We start from the raw sequence: 23,353 nt of genomic DNA on the forward strand, positions 1-23,353 counted from the left end.
GGCTGCCTCCTCCTCCTTTTTTTTTTTTCTTTTTTCTTCTTCTGCCGGATGTTCACATTGCCGGTTCAGGATCTTCCAAATCGGTTTTTGGGATATTTCTTCCGGTTCCTGAATTGTTGGTCTGAGGAGCTCCTGCTGCCGAAATTTGGTAGAAATTGGAGGTCCGGAAGGTGGTGAACCGGTGGAGTATTTGTTGTAGGTGGTTTGGAGTTTCCGGTAGCCAGTTCGGTAGGTTTCCGGCCGGTTCTTGGGGTGGCACCGCCAGTTCTGGACTCTTGGGGTCGAGGGCTTCAAGTTGTGAGGTGGAGACAGAAAAGGCTTCAAGGTTTTGTATTCGAATTTGGGGTTTTAGCTTCTTGAATCAGGGTTTGGCTATTTGTTTCAGGGTTAGGGCTTCGTGCTGATAACGTGTCTAAGGAAAACCAAAACTGGGAGATAATTGAGTCGTGCTTTCATTGATAATAGGGCCCTCTTTATATAGAAGATTACAAGACATAGAATCAGAATTGTACAAGGAAAGATAATCGTACAATTAATCAGATATCTATGAATATCTCTAATTCAAAACCCTATTACAACTAGGTCAAGTAACCTAGAGTTTGGGCCAGACACATATTCTGGATTTACTTGAACAAAAACATTTAATTAAAGTATATAGACATATATTTTATCGAGAGAATTAAGATAAGAAAAAACTCAACCGAAACTACCAAGTAAGTTACTGAAGAAAAATATTAATTATTTAGAATCATTATTTTATTCAATAAAAGGAAAAGTGGAGAGAAGAACTTTGTCGAAACTAATGTCAAATAGTTAGACTGCCAATCTTTTCCTTACTGACTAAAAAGAGAAAAGAGGTTAACAATTTTTAGAAGTGTTGTGAAAGTAGAGCTAATTCCATTGCCATAAAACCTGTAGCATGGTATGAGCTATATCTAAACAGAAAAAAAAAAGAAAAAAAAAAAGAAAGAAAGAAGGAATCCAAATAAGATACTTAGCCAAAAGAGCAAGACCAAATAATTTCAAGATTTAGCACATCGAGTGATTTTATCTTGAAATTTTGGGTTGGCCTCAGCCATTGGAGTAGATCCGCCACTGCCTTTATCAATGATTGTGAATTACTCTCTTTACCTTTCAAGAACCACATAGATTATATGAAAGATTAGATGGACCTCTGATTAATCAAACTTGGCTTAACATTTATACAAATATTTCCTTAACTAATTGACCTATTTATCACTCTGATCATGGACCAATATGTCTGAAACTTAACACTAACACTTCAATGAAAAGAAAACACTTTAGATTTGAAGCCATTGGGCTCAAATATAAAGATGATCCTAATATAGTTAGGAAAGCTGCCTCTAACACTTACACTGGAAATGCCCTACAGAACATTACTACTTTTATTAATTGTATACAACATCTTTCTAAGAACTAGAATAAAGAAGTTTTTGATAACCTTTTTAGTTTTTAGCCGTAAAGAACATCTACCATCAATCATCTTCAACACTTATATTTACAAACGAATGACCTTTCTGTCCTAAATGAACAACTACATATTTCTAATCAACTACAAAATTTATCTTTTGAAGAAGATCCTCTTCTAGAAACAGAGAGTCAGAAACAATTGGCTAGCTTTTGGAGATAAAAATACCACCTACTTTCAAACACAAGCTACAATAAGAAAAAAAACGAAGGAAAGAACATTATTCAAGTTAGAGAAGATATTGGTTGCTAAAATACTGATCCTATTTAGATTGCTAATGTTTTTACTTCAGCTTTTCGAAAAAGATATACTCCTACTCGTACTAATACTCAGTTTATTAAGAAATTTATTCATTGCTTGTCTTCTTGTATTTGTTCTGAATATAATCAATCACTTATGGCACCAATTACTGAAGAAGTGATCAAGAAGGCTATTAATCAAATTGGAGCCTTAAGGGCACCAGGACCAGATGGAATTTATGCCTTGTTTTATCAAACCTTCTGGCAAGACATCAAGCAGCACAGAATTCCTTTTGTACAGGATTTTTGTGCAGTTAAGTACTCCCTTGATCTTATTAACTATACTAATTTAATTCCTGAAATAGAGAATCCATAAACTGTTTTCAATTATAGACCCCAATTATAGACCAATTTGTTTATGTAATGTCAGTTATAAAATCATTTCTAGAACTATAGTTAATAGATTAAGATATTTATTACATAAATGTATTTCCCTAAATCAAGGTGCTTTTGTACTCGGACGATCTATCTTTAATAATATCTTAATAGCTCATGAACTTTTTTCTGGGTTTAATAGAAAGAAGAAGGGCTAAATACAAATTACTACCCTGTGGTTTAGGTCTAAAATCAATTCAGTCCCTGAACTTCTAATTTCGTCAAAAACACCCCTGCACTTTCAATTTTGATCTAATAGGTCCAATTTGTTAGTTTTCCGACAATTGAGTTATTTAACTTGTTAATGTGGATCATATATGACCTATGTTTTATGATGTGGTGTCGAGGTGGTCTGCATTGTCAATTTAGGAGTGAGTCCTACTATTAAAAATAAATAGTTTTTCAACAAATAATCCAACTATTTGAAAGAATATTAACGAATTGGACCTATTAGATCAAAATTGAAAGTGCAGGGGTGTTTTTGATGAAATTAGAAGTCCAGAGACTGAATTGATTTTGGACCTAAACCACAGGGTACTAACTAGTATTTAGCCCTATAGAAGAATGAACTTTGCTTTTAGTACTCCAGATAAAATATCTTTTAGCTTTCTATGCTAAACCAGTATCACAAAATTAACATTACTCCTAAACCAAAAAAGAAGAAACATTCAAATATCATTACATGGAAACCTTCTGATCCTTCTGAAAATTAAATTTGATGGTTTTGTTATTAAAAATAGTCCTGCAGCTTCAGCTTTTGTAATAAAAAATGATCAGGGAATTCCTATACTAGCTTCTACCAAATAAATTGGAAATGCAGTTATTATGATTGCAGAAGCAAGAGCTCTTCGTGCTAGTCTTCAGGCTGCAGTTTTACATGGATATAATAAAATTCAGGTGGAAAGTGATTCCAAATTTGACGCAGTCGGAAGTAACAGAATTTACAAGCTGTACACCCTAGAATAGATAGAACTGGAATCCACCTGAGATATGAGAAAACTCTCAAGTTTTATTGATGATAATATGAAAGATAGATGTATGCAGCCGTTTAAGTTTCTTATATAGTAGGAAAAAAAAACCATAGGGTGACTAACAACCAATCCTAAAAGCCCACGGATTAAATCAAAACAAATCCAAAACGAACTAGAAAACCTAAAATGCTATAAAAAGCAGTTTCGAGGCCTAACGCGACCTCAGAAGCTCAAAAAAACTCATACATCGTGGCAAAGCAACAAGTTTAACTCCTGGTGCTGTTCACTTCCCGGAAAGGTATAATAGCAGATATCAAAGAGCTGGCGAAATTCTTTCATCAAATTCAGTTTCTGCATATATAGAAGGAGGCCAACAATCTGGCTGATGTTTTTGCTCATCTTCGACATACAAATCATCTTGCTTCTTGACTTCTTGTAGGTATAAGGTTTACACTTGATGTGTTGGCATCCCTATACAAAGCACTGAAGAATCCTACAAAGTTCATCAAAACTGATCTCGGAGAATTTCAGGTAATTGCATCTCATGCATAAGCACGGGATTGCAACATGTGTTGCAATCCCCGAGTCAGCACGAGTCAGTCCTAGTCAACCACGTTTGTGGGAGTCCAATTTTGGAAAGTATCTTTTGGTTTTTAGATTTTATTTTACAAAGATATTTTTCAATTGATAAAATCGTGCTTTTGAAGTCCTAGGTGATTTAGGATTTGTTTATTTTAATTGGATATCTTTTATTAAAAGATCTTTCCTAATAGGAGTCCAATTAGGGTTAAGTCTTAATTGTTGAGAATTTATTTTGCAGCGTTGATTTGTTTTGACACCCTGGTCTTTAGCTGTAGTGACTGCAGAGGCAATATACGTCATAGGTGTAATATACTTCGCAGGGTGCCATTTTTCTCCTGAGAATTTATTTTCTCCTCAATATCATCTTGAGGGTAAAATGTTTAATACTGCAGTCACTACAGCTAAAGACCAGGGTGTCAATATATGCGGGCAACAAGACTAGTACTATAACACAAGAGTGCCATTGCGTAAACATTATACTTTGCATAAACAATTACAGCACGTTTTAGTTACCAATTCCATGGATATAACAAGCATTACATATTAAAATTTACATATAATAAATAGAACCGGGCGTGGGGCTAAGCCTCCCATCTAGGCTGGGTTCCAAACCCCTTTAAAAAAAAAAAACAAGCATTACATAAAGATTATAATTTGCCCCCAAGCATAAATGCCTTGTGTGTAACTGATCTAACCAGACTATGCCCACCCCAAGCTCTTTGAAGCACTTTAATCACGTCTTCAGGCAACAAATTGACACCCTGGTCTTTAGCTGTAGTGACTGCAGAGGCAGACCTCATCATCCTCACAATCCCCTCACAATTCCTTTGGTATTTCAAGATTATTGCCTCACCTTCGTGACCCAAACACACACTCTCAAATGGACTTGTCCTATAACCCTCCCATGCGTGTACTTCGTCTTCAGGTCCAAAAACGGTAGACAATTTTTGTGTAAACGCTTCATTACAATAACAAAGTCAGGGCTTATGACCATGCTGTTGTTGCACCAAACATCAATTATGCCAGCCTCCTGGTTAACGCAGAAGCCGTTTGATAAGCGAGTAGAACCGTGGGAGATCAAACCAGCGAGTAGAACTGTGGGAGATCAAACCAGTGAACAACAGAAGCCAGGGTAACCAAATCAACTGAATTCATGATCGCCACCTATTAAGTTAACCATTTCATCGTCTGAGATTGATGCTGGAGTATAAAAGTATCGAACTGGAGGGTGTTAGATGGCATGTCTCAATTGTGCTTCACTTATGTCACTTTCAACTACTTGGTCGTAATTCTCTAAAAGCTGTATATAGTGAAATGAAGTTTAGCGGTTTGCATACAGAAGTGCTAACAGAGTATTTCATTTCAGGAAAGAACATAAAGAAAGTCCCTAGATATAAATAATGAACAAAATTGTATATGATTTTTCAAAAATGATAACTGCATAGACCCCCTTTCACCAAACTACCCTTAATCTACAGATTCCACAACAACAATATGTTTTATTAAAAATTGCCTGTAATAAACTTACACTGACAGTAGCTTGGCAGACTATAGATACCATCAGCACATCCAAAACTTGACAACCATCAGTACACAGACTTATCAGAAATGTTCATAGATTCCAAAACTTGACAACTTCATAAAAATATACTTTTGAATATGGGGCTTTCAAATTAAAACTCAAATGAAGCTCCAGTAACCAACACTTCACCAAATCAATAGGTAGAATACGAAAAAAACCAATGTGGCCTGAAATGATAATCTCAACTCCTAACTAGAAGTGAAAACTAGACTTTGAACAAACTAGATTTTGCTTGTGTCACAGGTACAATCATAAACACAGAGTTTCTTTGTCATTCCTAATTTATATGGGCCTCATGAATTAAACAAAGTAAATAAAACCAAATATTAACAAACAAACATGATAATCATGTAATCCTATCAATGAGGCTATGAAGACTGAAATTGTCTTTTTTTACAAATTCTATTGTCATTGCATATGTTGTAACAAAAACCACCCTCATTCCCAGTATTATTAAAATTTTATACAATCACAATACTGAAGAATCATCTCAAACAATTCAAAGAGCAATAACACCCATAATGCAATTACGAGTTGCAGAATTGATTTTGAAAAATCAGATGCTGAGTGAGCCAGATCACAAGAACCATATAAGCAAGTACAGAAATTCAATCATTGGGGAAATAAACCCCCATAATTCAGTGTATTCTGCATAAACATACCTGCCTCTATGTTTCTTTCTTCAATTCCCTAATTTCTCATTCTGTTTTGATCATCAGTCACCCTTTTCCTCTCAACTGCAATGGCAACTGGTTCTGAATCTGCTCAGCTCATCATGTACTCCACTTTGGTTTCTGCATGTTCTCCTCTCTTTTGTATTCCTGTTTTTATTTCTTGTTTGTGTTTTCCGATACCAACCCTTTCACATATATTCTATGTAAGTTATTTTTGTTCCACTTATGGATATTTTAAAGCATTTCATTTTTGGTGAAGCATGTGACCAAAACAGACTTCCATTTCTAATAGTAGAGGTGATGGGGTGCTTCCAAACCTATGATGAAGTGATTTTCAAAGAACTGAAAATGGAATCGATGAAAGGTTGGATCACAAACATGATTATAATAGATAGTTCTTAACTCACAGAACAAAAAAAAAAAGGGAGACACAGTAGAAACAGGCTACATTTCTTTGAATTTTGTGCCAAAATTTCAACTTGCAATGCAAAAATCATCACAGTAACCAACAAAGATGTATGAAAGTGACAGTAAAACAGAGCATAAGGGGAGAATCTAACTAACCAAAAACTTTTTCAACAGAAAAGACCAAAATAGCTGGTTGCTAGGACATAGAATCCAGCAATAAGAGGAGCTGCCCAAGAGAACTACATGCTAATATCTAATGCTGCAAGGTAGCACTTTAAATAAGCACTCACCCTCCTATTGTTCCTAAATGCTGAGGTCCCAACATTGCACACAACAGAGAAGTTAAGAAATTCATTGCTACTCTTCCATTGATATTTAGGCTGTCAAGCACTCAGTCCTGCATGGCTTGCAGAGACTATGAAGATCATGAAGCCACAGAAACTTGTTTCTTCCCTTTTTTACTCCGACTGGCTTTCTCCTCCCCTCCCTTAATCATTCTAGGGAGGACGTCAGCTTGTTTTGTGTTACCCTCTAGATTGAGGCTCTTAATCAGATCATCAGTGCAATGCCAATCAGTAACCCCTCCTTTCTCCATTATTTTACACAAAATTGAGTATGCATTTAGAGTCTTTCCTGATGCTAAGAGACCATCTAACACCTTATCATAGCTTGAAAAATCTACCATGCAATCTCTCTCAAGGCAAAAATCTAATAGCTTAACAGCTGCAATGGTCTTTCCTTTTTCAGCAAGCAGAGATAAGAGGCTATCAAACTCAGGTGCACACCCACTTTGCATAAGTAGATCAACCCGACCAAGTGCTTCCTCAACATGACCTCTGATAAACAGGGCTTCCAAAACCTTGGCGACTAAATCCATGTTCTCATTCACTCCCTTCTCTACCATACTCTTCATTACGCGGCTTGCTGTTTGAACTCTACCATCTTCAAATAGACTCTCCATTACTGACCTGAATAGTGATGATTCTGGAACATGCCCATTTTCAATCATACTGTCCAAAGCTGTTTTAGCATCAGCTGGTTCACCTTTACTTAGGTAGCTCTTAATGAGCAACTTGTAGGAATCTGCTTCTCTAGGAACCCCTCTTCTACCCATAATCTTTAAAATCTCAAAAGCAGAATCACAATTTCCTTCCTTAGCATGCCCACGGATCAAATTATTGAAGGCAACTGAATCCTGAACTCCCTTTTTCATCAACTGCCTGAAAAGGACTTCAGCTTTACCTGTCTGCCCATGGTTGCACAGATACTCAATCATTGGGTTGTAAGCACTAGCCTCCAATTCCATAGAACTCTGGGGCCTCATAATAATTTCTTTCTCAATGAGCTTATCAAGCAAGTGAACTGCTTGATCATACACCCCAGCCTTGCAGAAGTTCTCAATAAGGATACTGTAATGACCAGCCTCTGTCGGAATGTGCAGCCTAATCATTGCCTTGAGCACATCGGCAGCCGCATCCAAATCCCCAGACTTGCACTGACAATATAACAATTTCTCGAAGATTGAATTATCCTTGGGAGCAATATGCCTCTCAACCATCTCATTCAATATATTCTGAGCTTCATCCTTTTTCTCCGCATCGCAAAGCCCTAGTAACAAAGTCGAAAACGTGACATCATTAGGCTTAATACCAAAAGACTTCATCTCTTGAAACAGCCTGAATCCATCATCCACTCTCCCAACAGAAACATACCCTTTAATCATGGTAGTATAACTTATAACATTGGGCTGTATATTCTTTCCCTTCAACTCTACAAACAACTGCTCGGCCTCATCCATCAGCTTAAACCGATTGTACCCATTAATCATCGTGTTATAGGTGACAACATCAGGATTGATTCCTCTACTTTTCATGTCCTCGAAAAACCGTTTTGCAGTCTCCAACCTCAAGGACAAGAAGAAACCCCAAATCATAATGTTATAAGTATGCCTAGTGGGCTCTATTCCCTCAGCCAACATGTGATTAAAGTACCTCTTCCCCATCATATACCGCCCCCTCCGCAAAAGGCTCTTAAACAGAGACTCATACGACTTGAGACTTCGCTCCACACCCAATTCCTTCATCTGATTAAAAAGCTTAACAGACTCCTGAACAATGCCGGCCTTTCCATAACTATCAATAAGATGAATGAAGAGGTCCTCATCCCATTGCACACCCTTCTTGGGCATATCCAGTAGGATACACCGGGCATGGTTGAGCTTCGAAGCTCGGCCCAGAATCTCAATAATCTTCAAATGGGTGTCCCTATCATGCTGAAACAACCTAGCGGTTTTGGTTTAACAATAACACACAGAAATTCACCAGCATTGAAATGAAATGAAAACAAAGCATTGTAGACACATGGACATCCATTATTTCAAGAGAAACAAAGCATGAATCAAAAGTTGATTCTTGGACTAAGTGTGACTGCCGCTGCTGCCTCCGGCATCGCCACCGTCCACCACCAGCTTAGGGTTGGCACAGTCCCATGGCGTCCATCATGGTGATGGCGCCCCAGGTGATGCTGTAATCACCAACTTTGCTTTAAAAAATGTTTCAAACGCTCAGGCCCAACCAAAATCCTCATTGGTTGCTTCTAAGGCCTCTCGCTCGTTTTACAAAGCCCGTTCCTTAGGAAAATTAGGACTGAAACCGTCCTATGCAAAGAATATGAAAATACTCATTTTGTTCTTACATAGAATCCGTGGGGATTCTGTGGACTGATTTAACCAACTTGCGGACGTTTAAATATTTCATGATGTTGGTTGACACGCAAACACGCTGGTCACATGGTGTGCCATTGTCTATCTGTAAATGCTGCTTATAATACACTCCTAGCACATATCATATGACAACGAGCTCACTCCTCGAATCATTCTATTCAGTCAATTGGACTTGACAATACTAAAGAATTTACATCGAAGACTTTCGATAGTTATTGCAATGGGACTGATGTTGGACATCATATTCCCATGTACACACCCAAATGGTCTCGTGGAAACGACTACGATGGTAGCCCGAAAATTGGTAACGCGCACCAATCTTCCTATATCCTCTTGGGGTGATGCAATATCGCATGCAGCTATGCTAATTCGCCTACGACCTGTCAAGCCCCTGATTTTTAACACAAATAAAAATCGATATATAATCCCATAATTATACAAGCGTGATCGTTCAGTCGTCAATATCAATTACCTGGAAACTTTTTCCCTTTAAACTAAATACATATTGATGCCCTGAACCCACTATGTCAATATTGACCCGCTCCGTAGAGTCATATATTACATAAACTTACGAATTAAATTGTCAACAACAAAATAAAACGTAAATGCTCCTCAGAGCTAACTACACAACGGAAGTCCTTATCAACGGTAAACTCACAAAAATGGCTTCCAACCGTAAAGCTGCAAAGGCGTTATCTCAACTTTAACCCCGATTATCCTAACCTGCAGGATTAACCCCTACACCGTTTGAATGGTGCACCGGGTTGCCACACAACCAACCAACCCGGTAAGCTTTTGCAAGCCAGTATGAGTAACTCAAAACCACCCCAAATCAACTCACACCAAAACTAAGGAAAACAACTCACTCCTTGATTCCTTACTCCAAATAAAGAAAGCAACTCATACCTTGTTTTCTTTCAAATCATGAAATAAAGAAAGCAACTCACACCTTAATTTCCTACTCAAATCACGAAATAAGGAAAGCAACTCACACCTTGATTTCCTACTCAAATCACGAAATAAGAAAAGCAACTCACACCTTGATTTCCTATAAATTGTAACATAGAAAGCAACTCACTCCTTGATTTCTATAAAATCGTTAATAAGGAAAACAACTCACACCTTGTCCCCTTAAAAACCGTTAATAAGGAAGCAACTCACACCTTGTTCCCTAAAAACACAAATTCATGAGTTAGATATAACCTCGCACCGTTACCCCATGAATTACACTGGCAGACAGACTAGAGCTCTAACTGAATATATTGTAACCTGTCACCTTGGCCAAGGTTCAACCTTACGATATACTGCCAAAAGTCAACTTGTGACATTAAATCCTTAGGCCGCATAGTCCCTCGGAATAAAACATTTAAAGAAGTCGCACTGGACCCAAAATGTTACACAAATCTGAAATCTCAATGCTTTTCAAAACAATAGAAATCATCATTTCACAACCATTTGTTTTCCGAAAAGCCACAACCCAAAACAATAAAAAGCATCATTCATGCATATTGTTTTCATCAGTGTTCTAAAACTCGGTCGCCCAGGCCGCCTAGGCGGCGCCTAAGCGCTGGGTGGCAGGTCTCCGCCCCGAGTAATGCCAAATCGGTGGGGGTAGGCGAGCTGGGCTTGGGCGGCCGCCTAGGCGGCCTAGGAGAGTGACGAGGCTTCTGGGCAGCCGAGCTAGGCGGATCTGGAATTGAAATGAACCTTACTGATTAAGCACAATCTTGAGCGATTAGATAATTTACGAAGAGAAATCAAAATCTGGAATTGAATGAAAACCCAGAAAACAATCGAAGCCTTGTTTAGGGTTAAATAGGATTTGGGGATTTTTCTGAGTTTTTAGTTTCGTGAGAGGAAAAGCAACGAGAGACCATTGCAAATGAGTTTGATTTGGAGTTGGAGACTGACTGAAACTTGGCACCTAGTTTTGATTTTGAGCAAACTGTGGATTTCGGCTTTTCAAAGCTGAAGCCCAGAGAGAGAGAGAGAGAGTCACTTGTGAGTTTGTGGGGATTTAATGCTCATGGATAGAGAGACATAGAAGAAATGGGGGTTTTGCAGCCTTTTGGATTCTATATTGTTCATTAATATGCTTGTGAAGAATCAGAGACTTGAAGTTGCACGCCAGGTGTATGATGAAATGTCGAAGAGAGGTGATGCGTAGCATATGTGTTTGGATAATTACAGTACTTGTATCATGGCATACATAATTATAGATTCATGGGTACATATTCTTATTTATTGCTATAATTATAATTATATAAAATGATTGCTATAGCTATTATGTATTCTTAATTATATAATTAATTAATTATATATCATAAAAATAAAATATAAATTAAAAAGTATAAAACCGCTTAGGAGGCGCCTAGGCACCCGCCTAGTCGTCTGGGCGCTAGTCGCCTGACCTCCGCCCGACTAACGCTAGCGATTTTTCAAACCTTGGTTTTCATAAATCAACAAAACCCACCAAACACATAGATATATCACGTAAATATATACACACACACACACACACACACACACACACACACACGTAGTCATCCGCTCAAGAATGCCTACTAATACCAACTATAGTTTGCAGTTAATAAATAACGCTCAAAACGATAGAGGTATTTCCGTTCGTAAATGAACCTTGTGAGATTACTCACCTCGAAATTCCTGCTGCGTCTTCACACAACTAGACTACTTACAGAACGCACTCTATCAAGCACCTAAGGAAAGTACAGCCTTGATTCAGTCAATGAAACACAAGGAATAACGTTCGAAACCCTAAATCGAACTAAAATTCCCAAAGTGACGCCAATTGAGGCGAAACCACATCCGAGACCACCCAATGTCTACGGAATACTTCTACGATCGATGTCTCCAAACCACAAGTCGATCGGACACTCGAATCCTCACGGATTGAATAAATAAACCGGTATGAAACCGTAAAAATCATAACAAAATCATACGAACTCCAAAAATTGCGTATTATATATCGAAACGTTCGTCTCGACGAGTAGAAGATATATAATACCAGAAACAGTCACTTACATGGCCGGAACGCCGCCAGAACGCCACCGTCGTCGGCCAAAACTTACTATTTCACTATTTCACAGAAGAACATCAAAGATCTTCTTCTCAGCATGCTTATCCACTTTAATAACTAGCATCAAGTCAAAATCGAAGTGAAAAGGGTTGAAAACTACCTCGCAAGCCGTGAATCACTGTTCAAACCGACCTGAACCAATTTCCACGTGAATCGATCCAAACAACCACCACAGATCGACCAAGGAGGCTCCTACGAAATCAACATTGGAAGGATGAAGTCGTGGCGTCGCTGGAACTGCGTTTTCCTACCAGGTTAGAATAACCCAAACTTCACCGTTTTGATGCACCACCATGGGCGAGAATCACCGCTAGAGGCTGCCACAGAGAGGAGCGCACGAAGGAAACAAGCTGATCTGGAGAGTTTCACGGGTAGAGGTCGTCGGAATAAGGACTGCCGGCCGGCTCGGATCACTGGGTCCTGGTCGGGTCAGTCGCGGGTGAAAAGAGAGAACGGAGAGTTTGGTTTCCGAAAGTGGAAGCCCAAATGAAAATAGTAACTTTCCCGAAAGGGAAACTTCTATTTATAGTGGTTTCCAAAAATATCCAAAACTTCCGCAGACCATAACTTCCACATACGAACTCCGATTCTCGCGTTCCACATGTCCATGAACTCATATCCACGAGCTCTACAACTTTCGTGAAGGAAGTTTTTAGAGAATCTCAACGCATCAAAAGTCAACCTTGAACCCCCCCTAAATCCACATTTTTCGAATAAAAATTTGTCTGAAACACTTCCGCTCCGTCCACGAGCCACAAAACCGTCCAATAACCATAAATTAGATTCCAGAAAATCCTCACAAAATAAATACAAATTTTCGGGGCATCACAACGACCCATCGCCACTCAATCTATCTCTGCGTTACAACTAGTGACTGGGTACAAGTATCTCGTACTTACGCATATTTGAGTGTGCCATTTATGTGGCTATTGGGCCACCATAGTGCACCATGATGGGTCTTCAGAGACAAATGAGCAAATACGTTGGATATGAGACTCCAACTATCGTCCTCCATTTCATACCCTTGCTAGGCGATCTCTTAACCACATGTCTTGTGGATTGTCACTTTAATGAGACAGTATTCCCGTCGTTAGGGGGAGATAAGAACACAAATGTTCAGCAGGAACGACAGGAATTGTCGTGGTCTATCCCCACAATGTCTCATCTCGATCTTCGCTAAAGTGACGAGATCACACATATCTACTGCAAATATGCCTGCAAGGATGGACGTCCCTACGAGTGGACGTAACACCACCCTACACGGAGGTAGGCATGACACCAATGCCATATAGAGTAGCATTCTGGCGATACAGGACATGGCCCTAGCTAGGATGCATGGGAGGCCCGTGGGTTCGAAAGATACTTTGGCATAACTCAATCCTTTGATCATCGACACTCAAAATCCGTCTCATGAGAATGTTCCAGATTATGGTTATCGTTGGGGGACGCCTCAACTTCAGAACATATCCTGAGAATATAGAGCGCTCAAAAATACACTAGTGTACATAAGACGTGGGATAAAAACTCCATCATGATTGATGATGCATTCACGCATTTTGTTGCGTATGAGTTTGTTGAGTCCGATGATATTGAACCACGCTCCGTTGATGAATGAATACCAACGTAGAGAAATTTGGCCTAAATAGAAAGATGTGATCCATGTTAAGTTGAATTCTCTAACAAAGAGGAAGTTTTATAGAGCCAGTAATGCCAACACCTCCTAACATAAAACCTGTTGAGTAATGGGTCTTCATTAGAAAGCGTGATGAGACAAAGAGATGGTAATCTCGCCTTATGGTGTAACACTTCTCACAAAACACCCTTGAATCGACTACGATGAGATATATTCTCTCGTAATGGATGTCATTGCACTCCACTACCCTGTCAGTTTGGTAGTTTCCGAATATCTGAATATGCAGCTTATGAATGTGGTCACTACGTATCTTTATGGGGATCTAGATATAGAATATACATAAAGGTTCATGGTGAACTTCATTTACCCAAGTCAAGTCACTCTAGACCACAGAGCGCATTTGCAATGAGGTTGAAATGCTAGTGACTACTTGATTGGGAAGGGATATGTGAATGCCCCCACGTCTCTAAGACAAGTTCCGGATTCCATCGCGGTTTATGTTGGACATGATCTTCATTAAAAGTCCTTAAAGAGTTAACGGAAACCGTTGAACACTGGAAATCCGAGTTTGAAATGAAGGTTCTTGGAAGAATATGATTATGTCTTGGTTTGGAACTTGATATCGTGTTGATAGATGCTTAGACGTTTTAACAAGGTCAAGCCTTCAAGCACCCCATGATTGTTCGTAGTCTTGATCCTCAAAAGGATCCTCTTCGTCCGAAGAATGATGATGATGAAGATGTGCTACAGGCAAAGCTGCCCTACTTGAGTACAATAGGCGCATTATTGTACTTAGCTCAATGCACAAGACCGGACATCTCATTTGTAGTGAACTTATTAGCTAGATATAGCTTTGCGGCAGCTCGACGCCATTGGGCTGCTGTAAAAAGATATCGATTGATATGGGCATGTTCTATTCCTATAGATAGATGATGGATTCGGACCCATCACACACCAGGAATGCCGCCAAGACTAGCCTGCGTCCTCTATTCCCATCCCAAAACAATATTAGTGTTTTGGAAGGTTTTTGCTAATGTTGGGTATCTCTCTGTCCCACACAAAGGTCGTTCCCAAACTGATTATGTGTTCACCATATGCAAGACCGCGATATCTTGGAGGTCTACTGAACAGACCCCAGTCGCTATATCTTTGAACCATGCAGAGATTCTTGCTCTTCACGAAGCGGTTCGTGAATGTATGTGGATTGGATCCATAATTATGCATGTTCGAAGCAATTGTGGTTTGAAGTCTACTACAGATGAGCCTACGAGCATTTATGAGGATAATGCTGCTTGTCTTGAACAAATGAAGCAAGGCTACATCAAAGGCGACAACACCAAGCATCATCAGCAATAACAGACTCTCCTCAAGATCAAAGTGAACTAGGTTCAATCTGAAGACAGTGTGGCAAACTTGTTCACTAAGTCATTGCCTAAATTCCACTTTCGAGAAACATGTTGATAACATCATTTACGGAAGTTCCGAACTCCCATGACCGTTGTCATCAGGGGGAGATAGAGACATCAGGGGGAGATGTCTACATGTATGGTGTCGAAACGTGAATGGTGTGTTGTACTCTTTTTCTCCTTCGACCGAGGTTATTTTTGTTCCACTGGGTTTTTGTTACTCGCCAAGGTTTTTGACGAGGCAACGAGAGGAGCACCACGTTCTGGTGACACAAGGGGGAGTGTTCAAGTAAATTCAGAATATGTGTCTGGCCCAAACTCTAGGTTACTTGTGCAAGTTGTAATAGGATTACTCTTAGAGATAATCTCAGAGAATCTTAGTAGATATTCAATTAATGTACGATCATGTTTCCATGTACAACTCTGATTCTATGCTTGTAATCCTCTATATAAAGAGACCCCTGTTATCATTAAAAGTACGACTTAATTATCTCCCAATTTCAATTTTCCTAAAACAAAATTACAGTAATAGAAAAGTAAATAGGGTGTGTGAATAGAGAAAAAGGGTGTATGAATAACACCACTCTTATAATAATGTACGCAATGGGAAGAGCCTCTGAGAATTTTCGAAAAAATTTTCGGACACTCGATATATTTATTACTATTTATAGAAGTCGCAGAATTTATAGAATTATTAATTAGAAAATATTTTGGAAGTGATGCGATCCAGACCGTCAATTTCTCCACCTCTTTATCTGAAGCGTTGGTTGAAATTATATATGGCCCTCTATTTACCCATTCGGATTAGACGCTCTAGAAGAACCCAAGTTCAACCCATTTCGTCGACCCGGGGACCCGCGATAGCGACCAGACCTTAACTCCGGCGTCCGGCGACTTCACGCCGGCGCACTGGTGCCGTTCAACTCGCCTTTCAATGGCGGACCTTCCTATGGTCCAGTATCCGAGAGAGGAAGGAGAATCGAAGGTCAAAAGCTTCGGGCTTTCCGGCGATTCTCAAGAATTTTCCGGCGACAGTTAGCGATGGATGAGACATGGAACTTGGTCTTCTCATCGAGCTCTACATCGCGGTATAGTTAGTTTTTAATTTCAGTTATTTTTGAAGATTTGGGTGTTTGGGAATTTTCGGCCACCGCCGAGGCCGGCGGTTTTGCTTGTTGTTGAGTCCAATTTGTTTCGGAATTGTATGCTAATGAATCAGTAATGGAATTGCCCATTTGTTAAAACCACAAAAGACGATCAAGTATGCCATTGAATCAATAACGTAATTGCCCATTGTTTGGAATGGTTTCAAGTTCGATCTGGTTTCAAATTCTAATGGAGAAAGTTTTGGTCTTATGATATGGGTACAATGGTTGGTTTAGCAGAGTTGGTCTGAAGGTTGGTAAAAGGATGAAGGAGGACAGAAGACGAGGATAGATTTGGTCGTCGAACGTTTTTGCTAACCAAGGCTGCTTACCATTCTGGTTGGCGTGTTGCTCACTCGCCTTATTTGACTCCGGTCAATGTTTTGCCGCAGCCACTCTTGGAATTTTCGTTTATTTTCATAGTTTCCTTTCTCTAATTAAAAATCGATCCCATCTCCCAGCTTTCAACTTGCTCTCTCTGATGAAGATCACAGGCACCCATCAACACCATGCATGAAGCTATTGAGTTTCACTACCATATCTTTGCCTCTGCAAGAGGAAGCTTAAGCTGATCAAGTTGTTTAACTTGTCTCTTTCTTCACCTCCAGGAAAGTGAGGAAACTCAAGCCTCGTCAACGACGTCCGTCTACGTTGCCTCAAATCAATTTTGGACTGAATTGGACCGGACGGTCATCTCACGTCCATGTAAATCAGGTGGGACCCTTCCCTGGCCATGTTTGTTTCCCAGAATCTGGGCATTGGGAAATGAAGTGTTTCCTTTCCTGCGTTTGGGACCAGCCAAGAAAGGGAAATTGGTTCCCAAAGGAAAGGAAAAAATGGAGGAAATTGGTTCCTCCCCCCTCAGAATTCACTTTCCATTAGCCATGTTTGTTTCCCAGAATCTGGGCATTGGGAAATGAAGTGTTTCCTTTCCTGCGTTTGGGACCAGCCAAGAAAGGGAAATTGGTTCCCAAAGGAAAGGAAAAAATGGAGGAAATTGGTTCCTCCCCCCTCAGAATTCACTTTCCCAATGGAAAGGAAAATGATTCATTTCCTTTCCACCAACCAAACAGGCCATTCACAAAAGGTCGCTGGATTTTTGACAATTAACAACCCGTCAACCCCCCTGTTATCTTATCACCGTTGATGACTTAGATGATGTGTAAGCATTCCATTCCATAAACTTGAGATAAGCTTATAATTTAGGGATGCATGCAGATTGACAAGTATTGTGCGTAGAAAATTTGAATAACATCGATCTAGCTACTTGATGCTTGGACTGATCACTGGTAGCAAATCACGCCTGCATTATATTTCAACAAAACGTATCAGAATTCAGACCATCAGCAATAGCAATTTCATTTCAACAAAGACACTGACCAGAGTCTTCTTGTTCTTGACCAGATTTTCATGGGTTCGAACCAGACCACCATTGCAGTTCTTCTGTGAGCTTTCAGATGTTATCAAAAAGATCAATCAACACTTGGTACGTCGTTCTACATCTACTGTCATTTCTTTGAAAATTGCATTATTTCAATATCAGTTTAGTCTTTTGAGAAATACTTATATATTATCATTACTGGGTTTAGTTTTGGAAATACTTGAACCTTCTTTTTTCGTTACAGAGAGATCCAGTGTACTAACTCGAGGCTAATATGGCCTTGTCTGTAACGGACCTCTTAATTGGAAAACTTGCGACCATTCTTGAGAACGAAGGAACAACCATAGCAGGTGTTCGTCATGAAGTTGATGAGATCAAGGAGGAGTTTCTAAGCATGAAAGCTTTCCTACTGGATGCGGAGGCCAACAAACCAAAAACTGAAGGACAGAAATTGTGGGTTGCAAGAATCAGAGACTTAGCCTATGATGTTGAAGATATCATTGATGAATTCATGTATCACATGTATGAGGAGCAAAGTGGGGGTCGACTTTCAAGGGGGCTACACAAAACCATTCGCGCTCCATGTAATATTTGGTTCAGGCATAAAATTGCAAAGAAGTTGCAGAAAATTACTGACATGATCAAAGCTATTCCAGAGAGGAATCAAAGATATGGTGTTGGCCTTGTAGGAGGAGCAACTACATCCGAAGATATTCAGAAATTGGTGCAGAACCAAGCTGAGTCTTCGTTTTTCATTATGGAAGACGAACTGGTTGGGATTGAAGGCAAGAAGCAAATACTAATGGGATGGCTAATGGATGACGAGCAACACCAAACTGTTATATCTGTGGTGGGCATGGGAGGTGCTGGAAAGACAACTCTAGTTGCCAAGACCTTCACCAATGAACTGGTAAAGAGACATTTTGATTGTTATGCATGGATTACTGTTTCCCAAACTTATGATGTGGTACACTTGTTTCGAAGCTTGATCAGGGAACTCTACAAATCAAGGAAGGAAGATTTCCCTGCAATTTTGAATGCCATGAGCCGCATAGAATTGCTAGAGTTACTAGTTAACTACTTGGAGTCCAAAAAATACCTAGTTATTCTAGATGACGTGTGGGATATAAAAGTATGGAGAGAAATAAAGGTATCACTTCATGATAGACGACTTGGAAGTCGAGTCGTACTTACAACTCGAAATGAAGAAGTAGCATCCAACTCTTTTGGAGTTGAAAGCTATGTTTACCGTATTCAGCCCCTGCAAAAGAATGAGGCTTGGGAACTCTTTAGCAGGAAAGCATTCTCAACTAAGCAACACAAAACTTGTCCAACTGAGCTGAAGTCATTAGCTTGCCAACTTGTGGAGAGGTGCGAAGGCCTTCCTCTCGGTATTGTGGCTTTAGCTGGTCTTATGTATTCTAAGAAGTCGCTGGATCAATGGCAACAAGTCTGCAACAACTTGAATTGGTATCTACATAACAATTCATCGCTAGACCCTGTGAGAAACATTTTGTTGTTGAGTTTCACTGATTTGCCATCTCAACTGAAGCATTGCTTCCTCTATTGTTCCCTTTTTCCGGAAGATCATCTATTTAATAGAAAAAGGCTGACTGGATTGTGGATAGCGGAAGGATTTGTTGAAAATGTGAAAGGGGTCACGTCCGAAGAAGTTGCAGATAGCTATCTTCGGGAGCTCTGCTTCCGTAGCATGTTACAATTTGCAGATGGTTTTATTTCCGGAGCACCTTTGGGAAGGCCGAAAAAACTTAAGATGCATGATCTGATGCGGGAGCTTGCTTTGTCGACAGCCGAAAAAGAAAAGTTTGGTTATGTATACGACGGGAGAGAAGTAATGGAAGAGATCTCAACCCGTCGCTTGTCAATTCACAGAATGGAAGGAGAAATTAAATCATGGCGGGGTATGTCAAAGATTCGTTCTCTTCTTGTATTTGACACCGACACGTCCTCATTGTCTTTCATAAATACACTGGTTTCTCAATTCAAATTGTTGAGGACTCTAGACTTGGAGGATGTCCAAATTGATAAACTGCCCGGTGCAGTTGTTTACTTGTTCAACTTGAGATATTTAAATTTGAAGGGCACTTTAATCGAGGAACTTCCAGAGTCCATAAGGAGTCTCCGCAACCTTCAATTTCTGAACATCAGGGATACTAAGATAGAATCACTTCCACAAGGAATTACGAGGTTGCTGAACCTGCGGAATCTAATTATGTATCGCTACACTAGGAACCTGTACTTCAAAATTGCGAGTGGGACAAAAGCGCCATCAAATATTTGTAAGTTGCAGAAATTGCAAAATTTATCAATAATTGAATCAGAAGGGGACACTTGCAGACTTATCGGCAACATGACTCAACTTAAGACCATCGGCATATCAAATGTGAAAGAAAGAGAAGAGATTGACCTTTGGGTCTCAATTAAGAAGTTGACTCTGCTTCAATCTCTAGGTTTAATGGCAAGTAATGAAGAGGAAATTCTTCCGGTGATAGCAGAATGTCCAGCTCTTCCGCACCTTCGAAAGCTTATTTTGGTTGGCAGACTGCAAAACGTAATACCTTGGTTTTCTTCACTGCATGGCCTCACAACTCTGGTTCTGCATTGGTCAAGACTTGAAGAGGATTTACTACCTCAAATTGAAGCACTGCTCAATCTGACAAGGCTTTATCTTTGTAATGCATATGTAGGGGAAGAGTTGTGTTTCCGCAGAGGCTTTGTAAAGCTGATGAGGTTGGAGTTGTTGAATTTTGCCTCGGTGAAAAAGATAACTATAGAAAATGGGGTGATGCCAAATCTCCAGTACTTATGCGTTAACAGCTTCATAGAGTTGAAGACAATGCCACTGGGCCTTGAATACCTTTCTACTCTACAATATTTGGGCTTGAAAGATGTTCCCATGGAAGTTATGAGGCCCATTCGGAAAGGAGGTGTGGATCGCTCTAAGGTACAACACATTCCTGAGATCATACATGTTTTTGAACAGTCATCCAAGTGGGTCCACGAAAACTTGGCCTAGTATTTCTTTCTTCTGAAAGGTACATATATTTAGCATTTTATCATACTATACAAGAAATGGTACATAGCTATGAAAACTAAATGTGTCCAATTTAGTGTTTCAAGTCACTTAATATATGCAATAAAAGAAAGATTTACCAAATATTTGGTTTTTCTCTTGTTTCGCAGAATCAATCAAGTCCGACAAGTATATATTGAAGAAGATTTGACGCAGTACGTTTGATGAAGAATCCTTTCTGTACATGTGGGAAGATGCAAGGACCAATCTCGGTTTGTCATTTGCCTCTTCAAGACTGTTTCTGATGTTGTACTTATTATTGTTTGTTTGCATTGGCATGTAATAATGTTGGATCGAATGCCACTTTAGCAGTATGAATTGTTATAAAGATTAGGGATCCATATCGAGCACTTTGCGAATCTTTTTCTGTTACTTACAATTTATTTTGGAATTATTAGAGTAAGCAGCAGGTCTGTGTTTACCTAATTTGCTTCACATAAGTATGACTAATCCCTTCTTTAGCATGCGCTCGCGTGTGTATTCATTTGATAAACATAGAAGCAGAGGTGAGAAGTGTTTGCATCAATATCAGATAACAATAGTGATCCAAACTGATGTACTATAACTTAAAGCCCTGGTAGAGTTCTAGCTTGAGGCCTTGATCTACATAGGCAATGGCTGCAGATAAAATGACATCCGAAACGGGCAGCTCCAGAAGGCTCCCCATGGCGGGAAGTGATGAATTTTGGTTAATACAGTAATAATACTTGTGTTTGTTGTGGTTATCAGAGTATCTAATTTGAGACGTATGCTATGTATGCCTGGAAATTGAATAACGTGTGGGTGTTTGCTATATTGTATGTTACAGTGTGTGCTATTGAGCTTCTTGTATGGTAGACTGAAGCATGTTTGCCATAAGAATTTGACGGCTTATATGAATTTCAGTGAAAGCAAGCCATCATCGAATTAAGTTTCCCATCATAATATGACTATTTTGGGACTATGCATTCAAAGCTTATGGCCTAGGTAGGATTCTAGATTTCGAGCGCTTGAGCTTCGTGTATGCCAAATTGAAACTTTCGTTGCCAATGCATATTGCTTTTGCTCTGCTTTGCTAGAAAGCGCACTTGCATTTATGTGTCTTCCTTGGTTGTAGGAAAAATTGGACAAAAAAAAAAAAAAGTTGTTGATGGTCCATTTATAAGTTCTTCGTGACATTGGGTCTCCAATGCCAATCATATGGATTGCTCATATCTGATCAGTCATATGAGCAAATTATCATGATATCAAATATTGTGGGTTAGGATAAACTCTTAAGAACAGAGGAAGTAGTTTCTATAATTCTATGGCACGTTTACTTACTTGGAATGGAAAATAATCATGAATCGGAGACAACTGGAATGGGAGAAGAAAGGAATCGGTATTGATTCCGGAAGAGTTGATTCCCAAACCCATCTCCCCCCTTCGTAATCAAATTCCTGAGTATTCAGGAATCGATTCTTTATAAGGAGGTGGGACCTACACCCATTCCGATTCCTTCATGTGTTAGTAAACGCGGGAATACTTTTACCCGGAATCATTCCGATTCCTTTATGTGTTAGTAAACGCAGGAATAAATTTACCCCGTAATCATTCCCTCTATTTTCATTCCCATTCCAAGTAAGTAAACGTGCCACTAGTTTAACTCATGGGTAAAATAGAGTTTATATGGGAAAATATTCCTATTAATTGGACTGTAGGGTGTATGCAGCCTCACCCTATATCCAATTGATTCTCCTATCCTATCGATTTTACTACGAGGGATTTAATTGCAGATGACATTGCGAGGGATTTAATTGCAGATGACATTATCTTAAGAAAGGAAATATGGGATGAAGTACTCTAAAAGGTAGGGCTGTCACTTGGTTTGGTAATTACCAAACCGACCGAATACCAACCGATACTTTAGGTTTGGTAAACCGACTTTTTAGTAACCAAGATTGATAAAACCGAAATCGAAAATTACCGAAAAAGTTGGTTTGGTTTTGGTAAATACCGAATCTACCGATTATCTAAATATTAGCTTTATATACTATGGTTTTCAATACACATACATGTATATTAAGAAATAAACATAAAAGTTTTCATAATAGTATGAACATTACTCAATATACTACATAATTAATAGTACATGTATTTTGAGTAACCTAGTAATAACCTAGTTTTATTGAAAATAGATAAAATTTGATGTCATATATACAAAATAAAGCTATGATTAGTAGATGAATATGAAGTTTACGGTTATAAAATTGAAAAACCTAATTTTGTTAATTCTAATTTATATTATAAAGAATTAGTTGTTCTAAAGTTAGTAATACCGAAAACCGAAATACTAAATTTGGTAGATATGATTAAAAACCGAAAATTTTGGTTGGTAATTGGTACCTCAATTTTGAAACCGAAAGCTTTGGTTTTGAAGTTGGTAATACCTATAACCGATTCGAACCGACCGAGTGACAGCCCTACTAAAAGAATGATGATTCTATCGCCCTGCGCTGCCCACAAAAAGAGATCCC

At 39.2% G+C, this 23,353-nt stretch overlaps 2 protein-coding genes across 6 annotated transcripts; one reads left to right on the top strand and one right to left on the bottom strand.

The window, feature by feature from the left end:
* Nucleotides 1–6,417: 6,417 nt before the first annotated feature.
* Nucleotides 6,418–8,869, bottom strand: LOC133730602 (large ribosomal subunit protein mL102 (rPPR5)-like). Its single transcript, XM_062158161.1, has 2 exons — nt 8,862–8,869; nt 6,418–8,662 (listed from the first exon to the last, which is right to left on the bottom strand). The coding sequence occupies exons 1-2, from the start codon at nt 8,867–8,869 to the stop codon at nt 6,805–6,807; spliced, it is 1,866 nt and encodes a 621-aa protein (XP_062014145.1). The 3' UTR covers nt 6,418–6,804.
* A 7,181-nt stretch (nt 8,870–16,050) lies between these two features.
* Nucleotides 16,051–21,219, top strand: LOC133731978 (disease resistance protein RPM1-like). Of its 5 annotated transcripts, XM_062159432.1 has the most exons (5): nt 16,051–16,326; nt 16,992–17,545; nt 17,788–17,869; nt 18,009–20,820; nt 20,969–21,219. In XM_062159432.1, exon 4 carries the CDS (start codon nt 18,039–18,041, stop codon nt 20,799–20,801), a length of 2,763 nt encoding a protein of 920 aa, XP_062015416.1. In that variant the 5' UTR covers nt 16,051–16,326; nt 16,992–17,545; nt 17,788–17,869; nt 18,009–18,038; the 3' UTR covers nt 20,802–20,820; nt 20,969–21,219. The 5 variants fall into 5 exon arrangements, with proteins under 5 accessions (XP_062015416.1, XP_062015414.1, XP_062015418.1 ...); XM_062159430.1 differs by having other exon boundaries at nt 16,051–17,545; XM_062159434.1 differs by having other exon boundaries at nt 16,051–17,545; nt 18,009–20,729.
* The last annotated feature ends 2,134 nt before the right edge of the window (nt 21,220–23,353 follow it).

The sequence above is a fragment of the Rosa rugosa genome, chromosome 2 (genome assembly GCF_958449725.1).
Source record: "Rosa rugosa chromosome 2, drRosRugo1.1, whole genome shotgun sequence".
NCBI lineage: Eukaryota > Viridiplantae > Streptophyta > Magnoliopsida > Rosales > Rosaceae > Rosa > Rosa rugosa.

Coding starts and splice junctions, on each gene's coding strand:
- LOC133731978 (XM_062159430.1), top strand. CDS start 18,039: ATGGCCTTGTCTGTAACGGACCTCTTAATTGGAAAACTTGCGACCATT.